General features: G+C 49.1%; 1 protein-coding gene across 2 annotated transcripts in view; it reads left to right on the forward strand.

The window, feature by feature from the left end:
* CNBD2 (cyclic nucleotide binding domain containing 2) overlaps positions 1 to 25,280 on the forward strand; it is a 105,025-nt gene that overhangs the window by 20,526 nt on the left and 59,219 nt on the right. The window contains exons 2-4 of one of the 2 annotated variants that reach the window (XM_040355229.1): positions 16,473 to 16,685; positions 20,820 to 20,963; positions 23,654 to 23,728. In XM_040355229.1, coding sequence (XP_040211163.1) covers positions 16,581 to 16,685; positions 20,820 to 20,963; positions 23,654 to 23,728 — 324 coding nt within the window. In that variant the 5' untranslated portion in view covers positions 16,473 to 16,580. The remainder of the gene's footprint in view (positions 1 to 16,472; positions 16,686 to 20,819; positions 20,964 to 23,653; positions 23,729 to 25,280) is intronic. The other variant, XM_040355230.1, reaches the window with a different exon arrangement.

A 25,280-nucleotide genomic window follows, 5' to 3' on the forward strand; every position in this document is an offset into this window, starting at 1 on the left:
GGGCGTGGATGGGGATAGATGGTGGAGAGAGGGATGGGTGATGCTGGGCGTGGATGGGGATAGATGGTGGAGAGAGGGATGGGTGATGCTGGGCGTGGATGGGGATACATTGTGGAGAAAGGGATGGTTGATGCTGGGCGTGGTGGATGGGGATACATTGTGGAGAAAGGGATGGGTGATGCTGGACATGGATGGGGATACATTGTGAAGAGAGGGATGGGTGATGCTGGGCATGGATGGGGATACATTGTGGAAAGAGGGATGGGTGATGCTGGATGTGGATGGGGATACATTGTGGAAAGAGGGATGGGTGATGCTGGGTGTGGATGGGGATACATTGTGGAGAGAGGGATGGGTGATGCTGGGCGTGGATGGGGATAGATTGTGGAGAGAGGGATGGGTGATGCTGGAACGTGGATGGGGATACATTGTGGAGAGAGGGATGGGTGATGCTGGGCGTGGATGGGGATACATTGTGGAGAGAGGGATGGGTGATGCTGGGCATGGATGGGGTTACATTGTGGAGAGTGGGATGGATGATGCTGGGCGTGGATGGGGATAGATTGTGGAGAGAGGGATGGGTGATGCTGGGCGTTGATGTAGATACATTGTGGAGAGCGGGATGGATGATGCTGGGCGTGGATGGGGATAGATTGTGGAGAGAGGGATGGGTGATGCTGGGCGTGGATGGGGATACATTGTGGAGAGAGGGATGGGTGATGCTGGACGTGGATGGGGATACATTGTGGAGAGAGGGATGGGTGATGCTGGGCGTGGATGGGGATACATTGTGGAGAGAGGGATGGGTGATGCTGGGCGTGGATGGGGATACATTGTGGAAAGAGGGATGGGTGATGTTGGGCGTGGATGGGGATACATTGTGGAGAGAGGGATGGGTGATGCTGGGCATGGATGGGGATACATTGTGGAGAGAGGGATGGGTGATGTTGGGCGTGGATGGGGATAGATTGTGGAGAGAGGGATGGGTGATGTTGGGCGTGGATGGGGATACATTGTGGAGAGAGGGATGGATGATGCTGGTTGTGGATGGGGATAGATTGTGGAGAGAGGGATGGGTGATGCTGGGCGTGGATGGGAATAGATTGTGGAGAGAGGGATGGGTGATGCTGGGCGTGGATGGGGATAGATTGTGGAGAGAGGGATGGGTGATGCTGGGCGTGGATGGGGATAGATTGTGGAGAGAGGGATGGGTGATGCTGGGCGTGGATGGGGATACATTGTGGAGAGAGGGATGGGTGATGCTGGGCGTGGATGGGGATAGATTGTGGAGAGAGGGATGAGTGATGCTGGGCGTGGATGGGGATAGATTGTGGAGAGAGGGATGGGTGATGCTGGGCGTGGATGGGGATACATTGTGGAGAGAGGGATGGGTGTCGCTGGGCGTGGATGGGGATACATTGTGGAGAGAGGGATGGGTGATGCTGGGTGGGGATGAGGATAGATTGTGGAGAGAGGGATGGGTGATGCTGGGCATGGATGGGGATAGATTGTGGAGAGAGGGATGGGTGATGCTGGGCGTGGATGGGGATAGATTGTGGAGAGAGGGATGGATGATGCAGGGCATGGATGGGGATAGATTGTGGAGAGAGGGATGGGTGATGCTGGGTGTGGATAAGGATACATTGTGGAGAGAGGGATGAGTGATGCTGGGCGTGGATGGGGATAGATTGTGGAGAGAGGGATGGGTGATGCTGGGCATGGATGGGGATAGATTGTGGAAAGAGGGATGGATGATGCAGGGCATGGATGGGGATAGATTGTGGAGAGAGGGATGGGTGATGCTGGGCGTGGATGGGGATAGATTGTGGAGAGAGGGATGGGTGATGCTGGGCGTGGATGGGGATAGATTGTGGAGAGAGGGATGGGTGATGCTGGGTGTGGATAAGGATACATTGTGGAGAGAGGGATGGGTGATGCTGGGCGTGGATGGGGATAGAGTGTGTAGAGAGGGATGGGTGATGCTGGGCGTGGATGTGGATAGATTGTGGAGAGAGGGATGGGTGATGCTGGGCATGGATGGGGATAGATTGTGGAGAGAGGGATGGATGATGCTGGGTGTGGATGGGGATACATTGTGGAGAGCGGGATGGGTGATGCTGGGCGTGGATGGGGATAGATTGTGGAGAGAGGGATGGGTGATGCTGGGTGTGGATGGGGATACATTGTGGAGAGCAGGATGGATGATGCTGGACGTGGATGGGGATACATTATGGAGAGGGATGGGTGATGCTGGGCTTGGATGGGGATACATTGTGGAGAGAGGCATGGGTGATGCTAAGCGTGGATGGGGATAGATTGTGGAGAGAGGGATGGGTGATGCTGGGCGTGGATGGGGATACATTGTGGAGAGAGGCATGGGTGATGCTAAGCGTGGATGGGGATAGATTGTGGAGAGAGGGATGGGTGATGCTGGGCGTGGATGGGGATAGATTGTGAAGAGAGAGGGATGGGTGATGCTGGGTGGGGATGAGGATACATTGTGGAGAGAGGGATGGGCGATGCTGGGCGTGGATGAGGATACATTATGGAGAGAGTGATGGGTGATGCTGGGCGTGGATGGGAATAGAGTGTGGAGAGAGGGATGGTTGATGCTGGGCGTGGATGGGGATTCATTGTGGAGAGCGGGATGGGTGATGCTGGACGTGGATGGGGATACATTGTGGGGAGAGGGATGGGTGGTGCTGGGCGTGGATGGGGATACATTGTGGAGAGAGGCATGGGTGATGCTGGGCTTGGATGGGGATACATTGTGGAGAGAGGGATGGGTGATGCAGGGCGTGGATGGGGATACATTGTGGAGAGAGGGATGGGTGATACTGAGCGTGGATGGGGATACATTGTGGAGAGAGGGATGCGTGATGCAGGGCGTGGATGGAGATACATTGTGGAGAGAGGGATGGGTGATGCTGGACGTGGATGAGGATACATTGTGGAGAGAGGGATGGGTGATGCTGGGCGTGGATGGGGATACATTGTGGAGAGAGGGATGGGTGATGCTGGGCGTGGATGGGGATACATTGTGGACAGAGGGATGGGTGATGCTGGGCGTGGATGGGGATACATTGTGGAAAGAGGAATGGGTGATGCTGGGTGTGAATGGGGATACATTGTGGAGAGAGGGATGGGTGATACTGGGCGTGGATGGGGATAGATTGTGGAGAGAGGGATGGGTGATGCTGGGCGTGATGGGGATATATTGTGGAGAGAGGGATGGGTGATGCTGGGCGTGGATGGGGATAGATTGTGGAGAGTGGGATGGGTGATGCTGGGCGTGGATGGGGATACATTGTGGAGAGAGGGATGGGTGATGCTGGGTGTGGATGGGGATACATTGTGGAGAGAGGGATGGGTGATGCTGGGCGTGGATGGGAATACATTGTGAAGAGAGGGATGGGTGATGCTGGGCGTGGATGGGGATACATTGTGGAGAGAGGGATGGGTGATGCTGGGCATGGATGGGAATAGAGTGTGGAGAGTGGGATGGGTGATGCTGGGCGTGGATGGGGATAGATTGTGGAGCGAGGGATGGATGATGCTGGGCGTGGATGGGGATAGATTGTGGAGCGAGGGATGGGTGATGTTGGGCGTGGATGGGGATACATTGTGCAGAGAGGGATGGGTGATGCTGGGCGTGGATGGGGATAGATTGTGGAGAGAGGGATGGGTGATGCTGGGCATGAATGGGGATACATTGTGGAGAGAGGGATGGGTGATGCTGGACGTGGATGGGGATAGATTGTGGAGAGAGGGATGGGTGATGCTGGGCGTGGATGGGGATAGATTGTGGAGAGAGGGATGGGTGATGCTGGGTGTGGATGGGGATACATTGTGGAGAGAGGGATGGGTGATGCTGGGCGTGGATGGGGATATATTGTGGAGAGAGGGATGGGTGATGCTGGGCGTGGATGGGGATAGATTGTGGAGAGAGGGATGGGTGATGCTGGGCGTGGATGGGGATAGATTGTGGAGAGAGGGATGGGTGATGCTGGGCGTGGATGGGGATAGATTGTGGAGAGAGGGATGGGTGATGCTGGGCGTGGATGGGGATAGATTGTGGAGAGAGGGATGGGTGATGCTGGGCGTGGATGGGGATAGATTGTGGAGAGAGGGATGGGTGATGCTGGGCGTGGATGGGGATACATTGTGGAGAGAGGCATGGGTGATGCTGGGCGTGGATGGGAATACATTGTGGAGAGAGGGATGGGTGATGCTGGGCATGGATGGGGATACATTGTGGAGAGAGGGATGGGTGATGCTGGGTGTGGATGGGGATACATTGTGGAGAGAGGCATGGGTGATACTGGGCGTGGATGGGGATAGATTGTGGAGAAAGGGATGGGTGATGCTGGGCGTGGATGGGGATACATTGTGGAGAGAGGGATGGGTGATGCTGGGCGTGGATGGGGATAGATTGTGGAGAGGGATGGGTGATGCTGGGTGTGGATGGGGATACATTGTGGAGAGAGGGATGGGTGATGCTGGGCGTGGATGGGGATACATTGTGGAGAGAGGGATGGGTGATGTTGGGCGTGGATGGGGATACATTGTGGAGAGAGGCATGGGTGATGCTGGGCGTGGATGGGGATACATTGTGGAGAGAGGGATGGGTGATGCTGGGCGTGGATGGGGATAGATTGTGGAGAGAGGGATGGGTGATGCTGGGCGTGGATGGGGATACATTGTGGAAAGAGGGATGGGTGATGCTGGGCGTGGATGGGGGTACATTGTGGAGAGAGGGATGGGTGATGCTGGGCGGGGATGGGGATACATTGTGGAGAGAGCGATGGGTGATGCTGGGCGTGGATGGGGATAGATTGTGGAGAGAGGGATGGATGATGCTGGGCGTGGATGGGGATAGATTGTGGAGAGAGGGATGGGTGATGCTGGGCGTGGATGGGGATAGATTGTGGAGAGAGGGATGGATGATGCTGGGCATGGATGGGGATAGATTGTGGAGAGAGGGATAGGTGATGCTGGGCGTGGATGAGGATAGATTGTGGAGAGAGGGATGGGTGATGCTGGGCGTGGATGGGGATACATTGTGGAGAGAGGGATGGGTGATGCTGGGCATGGATGGGGTTACATTGTGGAGAGCGGGATGGATGATGCTGGGCGTGGATGGGGATAGATTGTGGAGAGAGGGATGGGTGATGCTGGGCGTGGATGAGGATAGATTGTGGAGAGAGGGATGGGTGATTCTGGGCGTGGATGGGGATAGATTGTGGAGAGAGGGGTGGGTGATGCTGGGCGTGGATGGGGATACATTGTGGAGAGAGGGATGGGTGATGCTGGACGTGGATGGGGATACATTGTGGAGAGAGGGATGGGTGATGCTGGGCATGGATGGGGATAGATTGTGGAGAGAGGGATGGGTGATGCTGGGCGTGGATGGGGATAGATTGTGGAGAGAGGGATGGGTGATGCTGGGCGTGGATGGGGATAGATGGTGGAGAGAGGGATGGGTGATGCTGGGCGTGGATGGGGATACATTGTGGAGAGAGGGATGGGTGATGCTGGGCGTGGATGGGGGTACATTGTGGAGAGAGGGATGGGTGATGCTGGGCGTGGATGGGAATACATTGTGGAGAGAGGGATGGGTGATGCTGGGCATGGATGGGGATAGATTGTGGAGAGAGGGATGGGTGATGCTGGGCGTGGATGGGGATAGATTGTGGAGAGAGGGATGGGTGATGCTGGGCGTGGCTGGGGATAGATGGTGGAGAGAGGGATGGGTGATGCTGGGCGTGGATGGGGATACATTGTGGAGAGAGGGATGGGTGATGCTGGGCGTGGATGGGAATACATTGTGGAGAGAGGGATGGGTGATGCTGGGCATGGATGGGGATACATTGTGGAGAGAGGGATGGGTGATAGTGGGCGTGAATGGGGATAGATTGTGGAGAGAGGGATGGGTAATGCTGGGCGTGGATGGGGATACATTGTGGAGAGAGGGATGGGTGATGCTGGGCGTGGATGGGGATAGATTGTGGAGAGAGGGATGGGTGATGCTAGGCATGGATGGGGATAGATTGTGGAGAGAGTGATGGATGATGCTGGGCGTGGATGGGGATAGATTGTGGAGAGAGGGATGGGTAATGCTGGGCGTGGATGGGGATACATTGTGGAGAGAGGGATGGGTGATGCTGGGCGTGGATGGGGATAGATTGTGGAGAGAGGGATGGGTGATGCTAGGCATGGATGGGGATAGATTGTGGAGAGAGGGATGGATGATGCTGGGCGTGGATGGGAATACATTGTGGAGAGAGGGATGGGTGATGCTGGGCGTGGATGGGGATAGATTGTGGAGAGAGGGATGGATGATGCTGGGTGTGGATGGGGATACATTGTGGAGAGAGGCATGGGTGATGCTGGGCGTGGAGGGGGCTGAGAGCGTACAGGTGTGAGGGGGGCTGAGAGCGTACAGGCGTGAGGGTGGCTGAGAGCACACAGGTGTGAGGGGGGCTGAGAGCACACAGGTGTGAGGGGGGGCTGAGAGTGTACAGGTGTGAGGGGGGGCTGAGAGCGTACAGGTGTGAGGGGGGGCTGAGAGCGTACAGGTGTGAGGGGGGCTGAGAGCGTACAGGTGTGAAGGGGGCTGAGAGCGTACAGGTGTGAAGGGGGCTGAGAGCGTACAGGTGTGATGGTGGCTGAGGGCGTACAGATGTGAGGGGGGGCTGAGAGCGTACAGGTGTGAGGGGGGGCTGAGAGCGTATAGGTGTGAGGGGGGGGGCTGAAAGCGTACAGGTGTGAGGGGGCTGAGAGCGTACAGGTGTGAGGGGGCTGAGAGCATACAGGTGTGAGGGGGGCTGAGAGCATACAGGTGTGAGGGGGGCTGAGAGCACACAGGTGTGAGGGGGGGCTGAGAGCATACAGGTGTGATGGGGGCTGAGAGCGTACAGGTGTGATGGTGGCTGAGAGCGTACAGGTGTGAGGGGGGGCTGAGAGCGTACAGGTGTGATGGTGGCTGAGAGCGTACAGGTGTGATGGGGGCTGAGAGCGTACAGGTGTGATGGTGGCTGAGAGCGTACAGGTGTGAGGGGGGGCTGAGAGCATACAGGTGTGATGGGGGCTGAGAGCGTACAGGTGTGATGGTGGCTGAGAGCGTACAGGCGTGAGCGGGGGCTGAGAACGTACAGGTGTGAGGGGTGGCTGAGAGCGTACAGGTGTGAGGGGGGGGCTGAGAGTGTACAGGTTTGAGCGGGGGCTGAGAACGTACAGGTGTGAGGGGGGGCTGAGAGCGTACAGGTGTGAGGGGGGCTGAGAGCGTACAGGTGTGAGGGGGGCTGAGAGCATACAGGTGTGAGGCGGGCTGAGAGTGTACAGGTTTGAGCGGGGGCTGAGAACGTACAGGTGTGAGGGGTGGCTGAGAGCGTACAGGTGTGAGGGGGCTGAGAGCGTACAGGTGTGAGGGGGGCTGAGAGCGTACAGGCGTGAGGGGAGCTGAGAGCGTACAGGTGTGAGGGGGGGCTGAGAGCGTACAGGTGTGAGGGGGGGGGGCTGAGAGTGTACAGGTTTGAGCGGGGGCTGAGAACGTACAGGTGTGAGGGGGGGCTGAGAGCGTACAGGTGTGAGGGGGGGGCTGAGAGTGTACAGGTTTGAGCGGGGGCTGAGAACGTACAGGTGTGAGGGAGGCTGAGAGCGTACAGGTGTGAGGGGGGCTGAGACCGTACAGGTGTGAGGGGGGCTGAGAGCGTTTCTGATGGCTGCCCTGGGTCTATCTATACGTTATTACTGGTGTCTCAGTTTTGAGTGGCAGATCCTCCTTCATGTGAAAGCCTGAGCCCCGGGTATGGAGGTCACTCAGCGGGGGGGGGGGGGGGGGGGGGCAGAGATCCTGGTATAATATTTGATATAATGTAATATAATGTAAATATAGTCATGTAAACGTTCTGCTTCTTTCCTCTCATTCTTGGTTAATAAGTGATCAGTTGCCATAGGGCCGCAGGACAAACACGACGGTCACCAGATAGCGGAGGGACAAGACAATAGCTGCATGACGGACGGGACTGACCGAGCGTGACCCAGAGGAACAGGGCTGCCTGGAGTGTCCATCCAGGGACTGACTGCCCACATGTTGCATCAATAACAGGATGGAGGGGGGGGAGGGGGGAGCAAATGTTGTCACATTCCGGAATTCCTCATCGATCCTCATAAATCATATGTTCAGTGAATACATGTGTAGTGCTTAACACCACCCCCCCCCCCCCCCCCCTTGCTGGATTTTGGGTCCCCCTATTCCTGCACAGTCAGGCAACATACATTTTCAACTCTCAGAGACAAGGGGCCAGATTCTCAAAAGGCTTACGACGGCGCAACGCCATTTGCGCCGTTGTAAGTCCTAATCTGGCCCGGCGTATCTATGCGACTGGTTCTTAGAATCAGTTACACATAGATATCCATTAGATCCGACAGGCGTAAGGCTCTTACGCTGTCAGATCTTAGATGCAATTTTTTTTCCCGCCGCTAGGTGTCGCCGACGTCGTTTTTCCCGTCGTGCAAATTAGCTATTTACGCGAGATTCCCGAACGTAGGCGCGGTCGACGCAGTGAATTTACGACGTTTCCGTAGCATTTGCGGCGCGTAAAGTTGCCCCTGCTATATGAGGGGCAACCAATGTTAAGTATGGCCGTCGTTCCCGCGACGAAATTTAAAAATGTACGTCGTTTGCCTAAGTCGTCCGTGAATGGGGCTGGACGCCATTTACGTTAACGTTGAAACCAATGACGTCCTTGCGACATCATTTAACGCTATGCACCTCTGGAAATTTTAGGGACGGCGCATGCGCAGTACGATCGGCGTGGGAAAACGCCTACTTTAAATGATCCACGCCCCCTACCTGGATCATTTGAATTAGGCGGGCTTGCGCCGGAGAATTTACGCTACGCCGCCGCAACTTTACAGGCAAGTGCTTGGTGAATCAAGCACTTGCCCGTAAAACTTGCGGCGGCGTAGCGTAAACGAGATACGTTACACCCGCATAGTTTTACGCCAGGATACGAGAATCTGGCCCAAGGCATTTTTGCTGTTTTATGTAGTAAAATCAGCTTGAATAGGGTATAGGGATTTTTTTATTTTTTTTTTCCTCTTTTTTTAAAAGCGCTTGTATTGTTGTTTGTGCGTGGGTGGTTTGTTTGAACACAACTGATTGATCATAGGGTATAGGGATCACGGGACGCCCAACTTGACTTGAAAAACAACAAATGAGGTCAACTGGCTGCATTCACACCTGAGTGTTTTGTCGCCTGAAGCTATAAAACGCGAGAGGGGAAAAAATCCATTATTCTCTATGGAGAGGGTTCACATGTCCACTGCAAAACGCCTGAAGCCGAACGCGCGAATCGGGGCTGATTTGGGCGTTTTTTAACGTTTGTATTCCCATAGAAACGAATGGAAACGCTCGATTCAAGCGTCTAGCGCGACAACGAGCGTTTCTACGGGCGTTTTGTCGCTTTAATCTGTTCTGTGAAATAGAACATTCCACCCAGGAAGAAGATAAAAAAAAATCTACAAACATAGCAACAAGTGATGAAAGAGATGATCATTTTTCCTATTGGCTAAAATAAAAAAACGACGAAGTTCAAAAAACGTCGGACAACGCCGTATGCAAAACGTGCGACAAAACACCAGAAAAAACGACCGAAAACGCTACGCTCAGGTGTGAATGCGGCCTGAACCACTTAAGGACCGCCTCCTGCACATATACGTCGGCTGAATGGCACGGCTGGGCACAAGCACGTACCTGTACGTCCTCTTTAAGTGCCCAGCCGTGGGTCGCGGGCGCGCACCCGCGACCCGGTCCAAAGCTCCGTGACCGCGGGACCCGCGGACCCGATCGCCGCTGGAGTCCCGCGATCATTCCCCAGAGCTGAAGAACGAGGAGAGGTGTGTGTAAACACAGCTTCCCCGTTCTTCACTGTGGCGCCGTCATCGATCGTGTGTTCCCTGATATAGGGAACCACAATCAGTGACGTCACACCTACAGCCACACCCCCGTACAGTTAGAAACACAAATGAGGTCACACTTAACCCCTTCAGCGCCCCCTGTGGTTAACTCCCAAACTGCCATTGTCATTTTCACAGTAATCAGTGCATTTTAAATGCATTTTTTGCTGTGAAAATGACAATGGTCCCAAAAATGTGTCAAAATTGTCCGAAGTGTCCGCCATAATGTCGCAGTCACAAAAAAAATCTCTGGAAGAACTACTGGAAGTTCGTGGAAGGATTGCTAGCAACAAAACCAAGCGGGTCATCATAGCAGAATTAATGGAGATAGACCAGGAGGACGGGATTGCAGCAACGCCAGCAGTACAAGAGATGGAGACACCAGTGATTCAGGAAGAGGAATCACCAGCCAACAAGCTAATGAGAGAGAAGCTAGCATGGTTCGGTCCGAACCCAACAGCGGATGTGGTGCTGAAAGTGATGGACCTGTTAGCGAAGGAGGCTAAACAAATAAGAGACAAAGAAATAAGAGACGCAGAACTACAGGAGGCTAAACAAATAAGAGACGCAGAGCTACAGTTAAAACTGGCAGCAGTCCGACAAGCAGCCGCACATTCTCCAAACAGTGAGTACAGCACAGCAGACGCAAGGAAGATCCCGTTTAGCGCTTTTAAAGCTTTTGATGAAAAAGACTGTGAGATTGATAACTACCTGGCAGACTTTGAGCGACAATGTAACCTGCACCGAATAGCTAGAGGAGAGTGGGTTGCAATATTGTCAGGCAAACTGTCAGGCAAAGCTTCTGATGCTTTCCGGACCGTGCCAGATCAGGATATTGTCATGGTCTTACCTCTTGCTGGCTTCTTTCATCTGACATGTGCTGGCGGCCATGTTGGTTTCTGGGCTTCTTATAAACTTACCACACCCTGCGGCTCCTCCTTCCCACTGGGAGGAGCTGGATGCCTTGCATATATATAGGAGGTCTGTTGCTTCAGTTCCTTGCTTGGTCCTCTTGTATTCACATGCTCCTGAGATTGTGCTGCTGCTTTTGGTTACCAACCCGGCTTCCACGGACTACCCTTCTGGCTCCTGATTCCTGGCTTCGTTCGGACTACCCTTCTGGCTCCTGATCCCTGGCTTCGTTCGGACTATCCTTCTGGCTCCTGATCCCTGGCTCCAGTGGAAGACTCTGCACTGTTTGATCATCCGTTTGGACTTTTACCTTGCTGTTTGGTTTTCAATAAAGCCTTCCTATTTCATTTATCTATTGTTGTACGTCTGATTCATGCTTCCGTGACAGATATCCATAGCTACGCCCTGGTTAAAGAAGTGCTCCTGGCTCGTTATGCAGTAACCCCAGAGTCCCACCGACAGAAGTTCAGGGACTCACGCAAAACCACGAAAGACTCTTACGCGGAATGGGCATGCCAGTTATCCCTGTCGGCCTCTAACTGGGTTAACAGCAGCCAGGCCACCACCGCAGAGGACATTTTGCAACTAATGCTCCTGGGGCAATTTTACAATCACATCCAGACGGACGTCAAAGACTGGGTGAGAGATCGCAGGCCCATGACTCTACCAGAGGCCGCTAAGTTGGCGGATGAATATGCGGATACTCGCAAGACGAACCAGGTCACACCACAGGTACAACCTCCACGACCAACGGCGCCCTCACACCCACCAGCCGCTAGATACCAACCTCCTAACAGACCGGTGACATCTAGCCCTCGCTATACACGCCAGGAGGACAAAGAACAACGCTGCTTCCGGTGCAAACAGCTGGGTCACTTCAAGCAGAATTGCCCCATGAATGACAACACCAGGTCAAATTGGTCTCAACCTGGGTACCGCCCACCAGCAGCAGCCCATTGTGTAGACTCGGCTTGGGATCTCCAGGAGCTGGGTCAGGAAGAACCATTGGACACCCTTTACGAAGTCCTCACGGTACAATCTGTTATTACGGACAACAGGGAAAACAATAGCGACAGCCATGAGCCGGAGGGGCCTTGGATGGAGCTGGGCAGAAAGAGGCACCGCCGGCTACCCCCCAAGAAGAAGAGGTCCTGGAAGCCGTATAACAAGCTGACCTGGGAGGAGAAGAAGCGACTGGAGGAGAGGGAGTCGCAGCGGGCGTCCCAGATGCGGGCCGAGATGTTCGCCAAGGGCCCACCGGTGGCCCCTTACACCACCACCCAGTTCCTGATGATGAAGGACCACGTGGAGAGCCTGCAGGACATGAGCAAGCAGGATCTGATCTGTGAGTACATAGAGCTGGAGGAGTGCATAAGCCGCATGGAGGAGGAGAACAACCACCTGAGGTCACAGCGGGCTGACCCCCCCAGGCTCCATGAACTGGAGATGGAGCTGGAGAAGCTCAAAGAGGAGAACCGGCGGCTGCGGAGGGAGCAGAGGGTGGCTGACCCTATGGGGCACTGATTCCCCCCCCCCCCCCCGGACTCTGAGCACCAGTGCTACAGCATTTCAACAAATATAACTTTTTCTTTTTATGAATCACCTGTGATTGTCACTTCAGAGCCATAACCTGCCCCTCCCATAGTGGGACACCTAGATGGCGGCGCACAGACCCATTCGCCGTCTTCACACTGACTTCTGGTGACTCTGCAGATCGCACAAAGACTTGGGGACTGACCGGCGTGTGATCTGACGACCCGGTGGCATACCTGAGTCGGGAGCAGTTGCCAAGGGAGGTCAGTTATGCCAAACGGAGTTAACCTCGGACTAAAAGCTCTGAACCCGTCAACCCTACTGGACCAGGGAAGGTCCAACCGGGTTTGCCGGAGCAGGGAGAAAAAGGGGGGCCATTGTGATGCAATTGCCTATATGTCTCAGTTTAATTCTCCCTGCTAATTTAATGCTGTGGGTTAGAGGTAACAGGTGTTTTCATGTGTGACTCATCTCTCTCTGTAAAGACTGTTCATATGTTAAATAAGGCTAGCTTTTGAAAGGCCTTTAATTGTGTGATAACGCTGTCTACAGCCTAGTGATGCTCAGAGGTGTTAATAGGTGTCAAACTGGATGCAGACGAAATGTCTGCCTAGGAAACTCAAGTGTGTGAAGGTGGTTTGTTGTTATGCTGTTTAAGGAATGTGCAGTGATTAGACATGATAATTGTCGGTCGGTGCCGACCTGTCTAGAATGTTTTAGTAATTAGCCTTAGTGTGTGATTAGGGGGGTGGAGATCTCATTGTTGCTTGAATGTCTTGGACTGTATAAAAAGCTGAGAAGAAAACCATTAAAGTGTGTTGTTCCAGCAGTAAGCTTGGCATGTGTGGCTTATTGGGCGATCCCAGGAATATCCCCCCTTGTGGAATATTGGGTGATTATCTTTATGGGAAGAAGGGAAGACTTTGACGGGGATATCATTCTAATACCGTCACAGCCGCCATTAGTAGTAAAAATAAATACATAATACAAATGCAATAAAACTATCCCCTATTTTGTAAACGCTAATTTTGCGCAAACCAAACGATAAACGCTTATTGCGATTTTTTTTTTACCAAAAATAGGTAGAAGAATACGTATCGGCCTAAACTGAGGAAAACATTTTTTTTTATATATATATTTTTGGGGATATTTATTATAGCAAAAAGTAAAAAATATTGCATTTTCTTTAAAATTGTCGCTCTTTTTTTGTTTATAGCGCAAAAAAAAAAAAACGCAGAGGTGATCAAATACCACCAAAAGACAGCTGTATTTGTGGGAAAAAAAGGACGCCAATTTTGTTTGGGAGCCACGTCGCACGACCGCGCAATTGTCAGTTAAAGCGACGCAGTGCCGAATCTCAAAAACTGGCCGGGGCCTTTAGCTGCCTAAAGGTCCGGGTCTTTAGTGGTTAAAGTGTAAGTAAACCCTCCTATCGTTTTTAGCCAAGGAAGCCGCCATCTTTGCCTCTGTTTAATCTAAAACTGCCATGGTGCTGCACATGTGATCAGTTATGACCCCCAGCTTTAAAATGGAACAAAGTATGTGTTTTATCCACCTCAATACCGGGCATTTTCACCCCCCTTCCTGCCCAGACCAATTTTTAGTTTTCAGCGCTGTCGCACTTTAAATGACAATTGCGCGGTCGTGCGACGTGACTCCCAAACAAAATTTACGTCTTTTTTTTCCCCACACATAGAGATTTCTTTTGGTGGTATTTGATCACCTCTGCGGTTTTTATTTTTTGCGCTATAAACAAAAATAGAGCGACAATTTAGAAAAAAAATCATTATTTTTTACTTTTTGATTTAATAAATATCATAATTAAAAAAAAAAGAAAAAATATGTTTTTCCTCAGTTTAGGTCGATACGTATTCTTCTACATAATTTTGGTAAAAAAAAAAAATCGCAATAAGCGGATTTGATCGGTTTGCGCAAAAGTTCTAGCGTCTACAAAATAGGGAATAGAATTATGACAGGGAAAAAATATCCTCATAACGTAAAAACATCTTCATTTTTTTTTTTTTTAATATCATCAGTACAAGTTACCAATGGTAAAAAAAAAAAAGCTGCATACAACAAAAAAATCAATAAAAGTTGGTCTAGGGGGCAGCAGACACTCATCTCAGGACTCAGCCGCAACACATTGTGAGTCTAGGCTTGATGCGTTTCGTCATTAATATGACGTCATCAGAAGCTTATGATGACGTCACATTAATGACAAAATGCGTCAACCCTAGATGCACAGTGTCAGCTCCTCCTCTGATTGGAAATTCAGTTACTCAGCTGCCAACCCATATAAGTATACCATATAAAAGAGAAAGGTGCTTCGATAGTGTAAAATCACATGCCATAGCACTCACATTCCACCATGTCATAAAAGCACTTTAACCACTTAAGCCCCGGACCATATTGCTGGTCAAAGACCAGAGCACTTTTTGCGATTCGGCACTGCGTCGCTTTAACTGACAATTGCGCGGTCGTGCGACGTGGTCCCACGGCCGCGGTGCTTCGGACCGGGTCGCGGGCGCGCGCCCGCAACCCACGGCTGGGCACCTAAAGAGGACGTACAGGTACGTGCATGTGCCCAGCCGTGCCATTCTGCCGAGGTATATGTGCAGGAGGCAGTCCTTAAGTGGTTAAACAAATCCAAGCACAAACAGCTCCTGCCCTTCTGTGACTTTGCGATGACGTCAGCACGATGATCCTCCCTATGTGTTTCGTCACACATGACGTTGTCCAGGGGCACGCATGAGGTCAACTCCCTTCTCCATGTACACTGGAAACATGACCAAATACTTAAAGTGGTTGTAAACCGCATAAACTTTTTTTTTTTTTTTTAAAACCTGCAAGGCAAAAGGCATAATCAGCTAGTATGCACCGCATACTAGCTGATTATGAAATACTTACCTCGGAACGAGGTGAAGAACACTTACCTGGTCCACGCCGAGCGAGATGTTAACTTGCTCCGGCGTGTCTTCCAGGTATCGCCGCTCCAGCCAATCACATCGCTGATGTCACTCCCGCGCGTGCGGGAGATTTAAAATCGTCAGGGTCCGGCGGATGCCGGTCCTTTCACCGTGGATTCCCCCCTGCGCATGCGCCGCCCGCATTGCGAGGGGAATATCTCCTAAACCGTGCAGGCTTACCTGTAGGTGAAAGTGAAAAAGTGGGTTTGCAACCGCTTTAACTGCATTCCCTCTGGAACAGCCAATAGTCTTTCTGGACTTGGCAAAGGAAATCCCCCTTCTAGCAGCTCTGTGTCTCCTGGGTGGAATCAGAGGCGGCTCTAGGCTTTGTGAGGCCTTAGGCAAAACTTGACATGGGACCCCCACTCACACCCATGATGGGGAGAAATAATTCAAGGACAAGAGCCTCTTCCCCACAACCCTGGACGGTGGTTGTGGGGGTCTGCGGACAGGGGGGTTTATCGAAATCTCGAAGCCCCTTTAACAAGGTGGCCCCCAGATCCTGCTCTTTAATAACTAAGGGGCGGGGGCCACCCGGTGATGTCACCTGGTGAACCCGCCCCCTTTTCACGACATTGACTGAGGGCATTGGCTGGGTCATTGACGTCACAGGGGGTGATGTCACCGATATTCACTGGTTGTTAGGGACGCTGGCGGCCCCCGCTCCTGAGTCGGGGCTCTTAACGCTGCCTGAGCACAGCAGCGTTAAGGTCCCCTGTCCCTCAAAACTGGGGTAATGCATTGGGTCAGTTAGGCTGCCGCGAGGCCCCTGTGAGTGTGAGGCCTTAGGGACCGCCTAATTTGCCTAATTAAAGAGCCGCCTCTGTTCTCCTGGAAGGGATTATGCTCGTAATTCAAGGTTCCACTGTACTTAGCAGGTAGATGTAATCGCCCAAAAAAAACAAACTGTGATAAGACGCATTTTATTTTCATTTACAGTACTGTAGATCTAAACCCAAGGGATAAATGACATGTTAAAGTCGATCTCCGTGGAAAAAAAAAACCTCTGCACTGCCAAGGGTTAACTGCTCGTCTTGTCTAGGGGGATGATGATGATGAATAAGGTGCTATACTTACCTTATTCCTTGCAACCCGCAGGCTGAAGTTCCTCCACTCTGTGCGACCGATCCCCCCCTCCCCCTCCCACCGAAGCCGATTTAATTTCGCCGTCTGACCAGTCGCCATTCTCTGACATCATCCCGTACAATGCAGCACCAGAAGACCTACATTGTACGCGGGGAGCAGCCGCCCACATTCCGGAAGCTTCGGCAACTGAAGAGCGCACCGTCTGCAGGGGGAGCGAGTAACAGGGTAAGTAAATCGCCTTTATTTATTTTCTCTTGAGAAGAGTTGATGAACCACTTGAAGATTGGCATGTTTCGCCCCCCTGCCTGCCCAGGTCAGCGCTGTCGCACTTTGAATTAGGCATGTGCATTTCGTTTCGTTCCGAAACGAAATTCGGACAAATTTTTCATTATTCGGACATTCGGATGCATACGAATTCCCGAATTGCAATATTAATGAATTTACCGAATCCGAACGAACGTTTTCGATTCCGAATCGAAAACCCGCGGACGAAATTCGATCGGAATTCAAAAATTTTTTTTTTTTTTTTCGAATTCCGATCGAATTTCGTCCCCGGGTTTTCGATTTGGAATTCGAAAAAAATATATAATTATTTTTTTCGAATTCTGATCGAATTTCGAAATTATATTCGAAAAGAGACTATTTGTTGTCGAAAACGGTCGAAATATTTTCGAATTCGACCGGATTTTTCGAAAATTCGGTCGAAAACGAACAAGTTCCGAAAACGAATTTAACACATGTAACGAACCTAACTTAACAAAATTAATTAAATAACTAATTAAAACGAAACAAAATTTTCCCTTTTGCACATGCCTACTTTGAATGACAATTACTCAGTCATGCAACACTGTACACAAATTAATTTTATATATATTTTTTTTAGATAGAAAGAGATTTATTTTGGTGGTCACTGTTTTTTTGTTTTGTTTTGTTTTTTTTGCTATATAAACGCAAAAAAGGGTTAGGGTTAGGGTTAGGGGGTTAGGGCTAGGGTTAGGGTCAGGGTTAGGGGGTTAGGGTTAGAGGGTTGGGGGTTAGGGTTAGGGCTAGGGTTAAGGTTGGGGTTAGGGTTAGGGCTAGGGTTAGGGGGTTAGGGTTAGGGTTAGAGGGTTAGGGCTAGGGTTAGGGTTAGGGGGTTAGGGTTAGAGGGTTAGGGTTAGGGGGTTAGGGTTAGGGTTAGAGGGTTAGGGTTAGGGTTGGGGTTAGGGTTTCCCATTGAAGAATATGGCTAGGACTCAGGAATTGGAACAGGGACCTCCCCCAAAGGTCAGTAGGCGGGTTCCCAGAGGTCAAAGGTCACAGGGCGTGGTTGACGCACCCCCACCAAAGTGTACCGCCTACCCCAACTAATGGGGGAATGAACAAGTCGGGGAAAGCGTCAAAATATATCCTGCTACATTTCTTTGGTAAAAATAACCCCAATTTTTTCTCTGTAAAACGTTACAGAATTTCCAAACTGGTAAATATATTTTTGAAAATTGATCGGTCCTGGTGATGGCCTATCCCATTTCCTGAGGCCCCTAAAATGTCAGAACAGTACAAATATCCCCCAAAATGACCCCCTTTTTGGAATGTAGCTATTCCAAGGTATTTAGTAAGAGGCACGGCGAGTTTTATATGTAATTATTTTGCCAGAATATTTTTTTAGAAGATTAAAAAAGTGAATAAAATTTGATTTTATTTCACATTTTAACTAGTAATTCCTCTCACCCAAAATAAGCAGTGGCGGCCCATTCATAGGGGGCGCCCGACTGCCCCCCCTCCCGTAGTAAAAAAAAGAAAAACGGGCCCTTTAAGAATTTTTTTTCCCTTAAAATGCGCCGCCCCCTCTGGCACTCGCAAATAACATACATTCATGCATTGCACCAAATTTTTAAAAACGTAATTTAAAATGATGGTGTGTGGGCTTCACATTGATTTTCATCTTCTGAAAAACGACCAAAAAAAAATTCGAGCATGCTGCATTTTTAACGTCGTTTTAGAAAATGTCATTTTTCGGGTTGTAAAAAATGATCGTGTGTGGGCTAAAACGACGTTTTAAACCCGCGCATGCTCAGAAGCAAGTTATGAGACGGGATGATCTTCTTCTTCTTCTTCTTCTTCTTCTTCTTCTTCTTCTTCTTCTTCTTCTTCTTCTTCTTCTTCTTCTTCTTCTTCTTCTTCTTCTTCTTCTTCTTCTTCTTCTTCTTCTTCTTCTTCTTCTTCTTCTTCTTCTTCTTCTTCTTCTTCTTCTTCTTCTTCTTCTTCTTCTTCTTCTTCTTCTTCTTCTTCTTCTTCTTCTTCTTCTTCTTCTTCTTCTTCTTCTTCTTCTTCTTCTTCTTCTTCTTCTTCTTCTTCTTCTTCTTCTTCTTCTTCTTCTTCTTCTTCTTCTTCTTCTTCTTCTTCTTCTTCTTCTTCTTCTTCTTCTTCTTCTTCTTCTTCTTCTTCTTCTTCTTCTTCTTCTTCTTCTTCTTCTTCTTCTTCTTCTTCTTCTTCTTCTTCTTCTTCTTCTTCTTCTTCTTCTTCTTCTTCTTCTTCTTCTTCTTCTTCTTCTTCTTCTTCTTCTTCTTCTTCTTCTTCTTCTTCTTCTTCTTCTTCTTCTTCTTCTTCTTCTTCTTCTTCTTCTTCTTCTTCTTCTTCTTCTTCTTCTTCTTCTTCTTCTTCTTCTTCTTCTTCTTCTTCTTCTTCTTCTTCTTCTTCTTCTTCTTCTTCTTCTTCTTCTTCTTCTTCTTCTTCTTCTTCTTCTTCTTCTTCTTCTTCTTCTTCTTCTTCTTCTTCTTCTTCTTCTTCTTCTTCTTCTTCTTCTTCTTCTTCTTCTTCTTCTTCTTCTTCTTCTTCTTCTTCTTCTTCTTCTTTCTTAAAATAATTTTTTTATTAGCCACTAGAGGGAGCTATCAATGGCTCACAGGCTCAGTGCAATTACCTTCTTAGGAGCTGCTGAGTTATTAACCAGATATTAGGGAGTAAATTGTTGTCTGTAAGTCTGCTTTTTCATTATTATTATTATTATTATTATTATTGTCTTATTTATTCTTAATATTATCATCATCATCAGAATTATTATTATTATTATTATTATTATTATTATTTTTATTAGCCACTAGAGGGAGCTATCAGTGGCTCAGTGCAATTACCCTCTTAGGAACTGCTGAGTTACGATATTAGCCAGATATTAGGGAGTGGATTGTTGTCTGTAAGTCGTAAATGTATTTTTTAGCAAGGATTGTACATATTCCTGTAATTGGATTCCATTGAGAAAATAGCTGGAGCTTGAGTTAAAAATAAATAAATAAATTATATATATATATATATATATATATATATATATATATATATATATATATATATATATATATATATATATATATATATACACATATATTTATATATATATATTTATATTTATTTATTTATTTTTATATAAATATATATATTTATATTTATTGTAATATATATATATATATATATATATTTTTTTTTTAATATATACATATATATATATATATTTATTTTAATATATATATATATATATATATATATATATATATATATATATATATATATATATATATATATATATTTATATTTATTTATTTATTTTTATATAAATATAAATATATATATTTATATTTATTGTAATATATATATATATATATATATATATATATATATATTTTTTAATATATACATATATATATATATATATATATTTATTTTAATATATATATATATATATATATATATATATATATATATATATATATATATATATATATATATATATATATATATATTTATATATATATATATTTATTTATTTTTTATAAATATAAATATATATATTTATATATATATATATATATATATATATATATTTATATATATATATATATATATATATATATATATATATATATATATATATATCTATATATATATATATATATATATCTATATATATATATATATTTGTTTATTTTTATATAAATATAAATATATATATTTATATTTATTTTAATATATAAATATATATATATATATACAGTATATATATATATATATATATATATATATATATATATATATATATATATATATGTATATATATATATATATAGAAAACATAAAACATAAAACAATTAAAATATTTTGAATTCCCTTTATGATGCTGTTAAAAGAGAGGGAGTGGGCATTGTCCCTCCTCTGAGTCAATTTGAGACTGTTTTTACCAGAAGAAGGAGCCTTTAGAAGTTCTTGCCATCAAGTGGAAACGTTAAATGTACATATTTAATATTTTCCACAATAAGATTTCAAAAATTTTTTTTTTTTTTGTAACAACCATAATAAATACATTTTATAGCCATTGCCTTTCACCTCCAGAGCCTGCGCGATGCAGTCAACCAGGTCACCAACCTACAAGTGGCCACCAGATGCTTCATCCAGACTGCGGAGGAGGCGAGAGGGTCGTCGTTCTGGGGGGATGTTGAGGTGTCTGGGTTCGCCTTCGAGGAGGAGGTGGAGGAGGTGAGTGATACGTTGTAATACATACATTCCCTCCCTGTTTGTTATTCACATCCCTCGTCTCATCAAACCTGAGCGGGGCTGCGTGTTGTCCGGAGCCTTATCTGAAATCAGAGAATCTGTAGGGGACCCACTGGATGGGGGAGGGAAGTCCTCACTTCTGCTACAGATATATATATATATTAAAATAAATAAATAAATATATATATATATATATATATATATGAGGCTCAATGGTATCTAGAGCTGCACATCCATCGCATCCCCTATGTCAGGGATCCTCAAACTACGGCCCTCCAGCTGTTGCGGAACTACACATCCCATGAGGCATTGTAAATGCCCGAGGGCCCCATGCCGCTAGGGGGCCCCATCAGGGTTGCCAGCCTCAGTAAAACCAGGGACAGTATGTAAAAATCTGTGTTTTTAAAAAAAATTATAGCTGCCCCTCCTCTCCAGTACCTTTTCAGTGTGTGTGTGTGTATTCTCTGTGTGTATACTGTGGGGCAGATCCACAGAGATCTGCACCCGCGCAGCCTATCTGAGATACGCTACGCCGCCGTACCTTACCTGGCTTTAGTTCAAATCCTTAAAGATTTTGCGCCGTAAGTTACGGCGGCGTAGTCTATCTCTGGCGGCGTAATCGGCGATTAGGGGGCGTGTTTCATTTAAATGAAGCGCGTCCCCGCGCCGAATGAACAGCGCATGCGCCGTCCCTAAATTTCCCGCCGTGCATTGCGCTAAATGACGTCGCAAAGATGTAATTTTTTTTAACATAGACGTGAATTACGTCCATCCCGATTCACGGACGACTTACGCAAAAAAAAAAAAAATTCAAATGAAACGCGGGAACGACGGCCATACTTAACTTGGCAAGTCTAACTATACGCCGCAAAATACCAGCTTTAACTATATGCTGGAAAAAGCCGACTAGAGACGACGTAAGAGAATGCGACGGCCGCGCGTACGTTCGTGGATCGTCGGAAAAAGCTAATTGGCATACTGGAGGAGGAAAACGAAGGGAACTCCACCCAGCGGACGCCGAAGTATTGCATCTAAGATCCGAAGCCGTACGCCTATCGGATCTAACCCAGATGCCGTCGTATCTTGGTTTGAGGATTCAAAACAAAGATACGACGCGGGAAATTTGAAAGTACGCCGGCGTATCAGTAGATACGCCGGCGTACTCGCTCTGTGGATCTGCCCCTGTATGTGTGTGTGTGTATACTGTGTGGCCCCATAATCTTTTGCCTCCTATTGCCTGGGGGGCCATGAGTTGTCAGTCCGCCCCTGCTGGGCATGCTGGGAATTGTAGTTCCTGGAGGGCCATAGTTTGAAGACCCATGTCCTATGTAATCAAACATGAGTGGGCTGTGTGGTGTCTGAGCCCTAATCTGAAATCAGAATGGTTATGGGTGACCAATGGCGTCACTAGGGGGGGACCAGAGGGGGCCCTGACCCCCCCTCCCCAACATTATGCTGTGCCCCCCCCCCCCAAGTAAAATGGATTTTGTTTGCATTCATAGCAGATTTCATATTTAGGGGGCGGGGGCTCATGGGGGGCACATGGGGGGACAGGGACAAAAGACAGGGGATGCTCTCCCTCTCAGGAGAGACTGTGTAGTGACTGGTAGTGAGAGGAGGATCTACTGTAAATTCTGCTACAGATACTTACAGAGGTCAGTAGATGTCTATGGCTGCACGTCCATTGCATCCCCCATCTCCTCAAACATGAGCGGGCTGTGTGTTGTCTGAGACCTTATCTGATATCAGAGCTTTGGGGGTAATGGTTGGTAAGGAAGGTTCTGAAATCTGCTACAGATACATATAGAGGTCAACAGGTAAGTGTACGTTTTCAGCAATATGTTGTATGCGGCCAGTTTATACCTAGTGGCCCGGATTCAAGTAGATTTGCGCATTTTTTACGGAGGCGCAGGGCAACGTTTTTTGCCCTGCGCCCCCGCAAATTTACTGCGCTGCCCTTGATTCACGGAGCAGTAGCTCCGTAAATTACGTGGGCGCGCCGGTAAAATGCCCGGCGCAAGCGCGCGCAATTTAAATGATCCCGTAGGGGGCGGGAATCATTTAAATTAGGCGCGTTCCCGCGCCGATCGTAGAGCGCATGCTCCGTCGGGAAACTTTCCCGACGTGCATTGCGGCAAATGACGTCGCAAGGACGTCATTTGCTTCAAAGTGAACGTGAATGGCGTCCAGCTCCATTCACGATTCACTTACGCAAACGACGTAAATTTCAAATTTCGCGACGCGGGAACGACGGGTATACCTAACATTGGCTGGCCTTACGTGAAAACCGCTGTACGGAAACGACGTAAATTGCGTACGCAGGGCTCGCGCAACGTTGTGAATCGGCGTTAGTATGCAATTTGCATACTATACGCTGAGCACAACGGGAACGCCACCTAGCGGCCATCGCAAGAATGCAGCCTAAGGTATGCGGGCATAAGAGCCTTATGCCGCGCATATCTTAGGCTGCAGTCGGCGTAACGAGATTCCTGAATCAGGAGCATTCGTTACGCCAGGGCAAGTAAGCAATTGCGCTGTGTAACTTATGGTTACACAGGCGCAATTGCTTCTTGAATCCAGGCCAGTGAGGGTGTCGGGGGGCTGTGTGTGTCCAGGAAAAGGAGGTATGAGGATTTTCTGACCTTTCATACATTTTATTTTCCCTCCACAAGAAAACTGGCAAGAAGAAGAAGAAAAAGAAATTGGCTCTGGCGTTCGACACAAGTTTCTTCAAAAGTCAGTATGAGGTAAGCGATCGTAGACCGACACTGCCGCTGGAGTTCTCCAGCTTAGAGTTCCTCTAGGGTGGAGCCTGGATGGGACCCTCCCCCAAGGGTTTGGCATCACTGCAACTCATTATATCAGTGAAGGTGAATGTCTTTACAGGACCCTACAGCTGTATCAGCTCTGCATAGAGGACGAGTTCTCTTATACTGTGGGACCTTGATTGTGTTGTATTTACCGTATTTATCGGCATATACCGCGCGCCGGCGTATAGCGCGCACCCCGAGCTGAGAAGGGAAGTTTAGAGAGAAAACGTACATTTTGGATGTCTTGCCCGGCGTCCATCGGCGGCCTTGTCCGGCGTCCGTCTGCGGCCTTGCACGGGGTCCGTCGAGCCTTGTAGGTGTCCGTCTGCGGCGGGGTCCGTCAAGCCTTGTGGGTGTCCGTCTGCGGCGGGGTCCGTCGAGCCTTGTGGGTGTCCGTCTGCGGCGGGGTCCGTCGAGTCTTGTGGGTGTCTGTCTGCGGCGGGGTCCGTCGAGCTTTGTGGGTGTCCGTCTGCGGCGGGGTCCGTCGAGCCGTATGGGTGTCCGTCTGCGGCGGGGTCTGTCGAGTCTTGTGGGTGTCAGTTTGCTGTCTTGCCCGGCGTCCATCGGCGACCTTGTCCGGCGTCCGTCTGCGGCCTTGTGCGGGGTGCGTCGAGTCTTGTGGGTGTCCGTCAAGCTTTGTGGGTGTCCGTCTGCGGCGGGGTCCGTCGAGCCTTGTGGGTGTCCGTCTGCGGCGGGGTCCGTCGAGTCTTTTGGGTGTCCATCTGCTGTCTTGCCCGGCGTCCATCGGCGGCCATGTCCGGCGTCCGTCTGCGGCCTTGCGCGGGGTCCGTCGAGCCTTGTGGGTGTCCGTCTGCGGCGGGGTCCGTCGAGCCTTGTGGGTGTCCGTCTGCGGCGGGGTCCGTCGGGCCTTGTGGGTGTCCGTCTGCGGCGGGGTCTGTCGAGCCCTATGGGTGTACGTCTGCGGCGGGGTCCGTCGAGTCTTGTGGGTGTCCGTCTGCTGTCTTGCCCAGCGTCCATCGGCGGCCTTGTTCGGTGTCCGTCTGCGGCCTTGCGTGGGGTCCGTCGAGCTTTGTGGGTGTCCGTCTGCGGTCATGCGCAGGGTCCGTCGAGCCTTGTGGGTGTCCGTCTGCGGCGGGGTCCGTCGAGCCATATGGGTGTCCATCTGCGGCGGGGTCCGTCAAGTCTTGTGGGTGTCCGTCTGCGGGGTTGCAGCGTCGTGTGTTTGAATTTGGCGCGCTGTGCAGAGCCGGATTTCCTGCACACTCGGCTTTACTCGGCTTCTCTCTAATGCAGCTCTCCCACAATACACTCTCTCCTCCAGTATAGCTCCTACTTAGTACATATCTCACCCCCCTAATATAACTCCCCCAATACAGATTCCCCCCCCCCCCAGTACACCTTTCTCCCCCCAATACAGATCCCCCCCCCAGTACACCTTTCTCCCCCCAATACAGATCCCCCCCCAGTACACATTTCTCCCCCCAATACAGATCCCCCCCCCAGTACACCTTTCTCCCCCCAATACAGA

Source organism: Rana temporaria, chromosome 5 (genome assembly GCF_905171775.1).
Source record: "Rana temporaria chromosome 5, aRanTem1.1, whole genome shotgun sequence".
Taxonomy (NCBI): domain Eukaryota; kingdom Metazoa; phylum Chordata; class Amphibia; order Anura; family Ranidae; genus Rana; species Rana temporaria.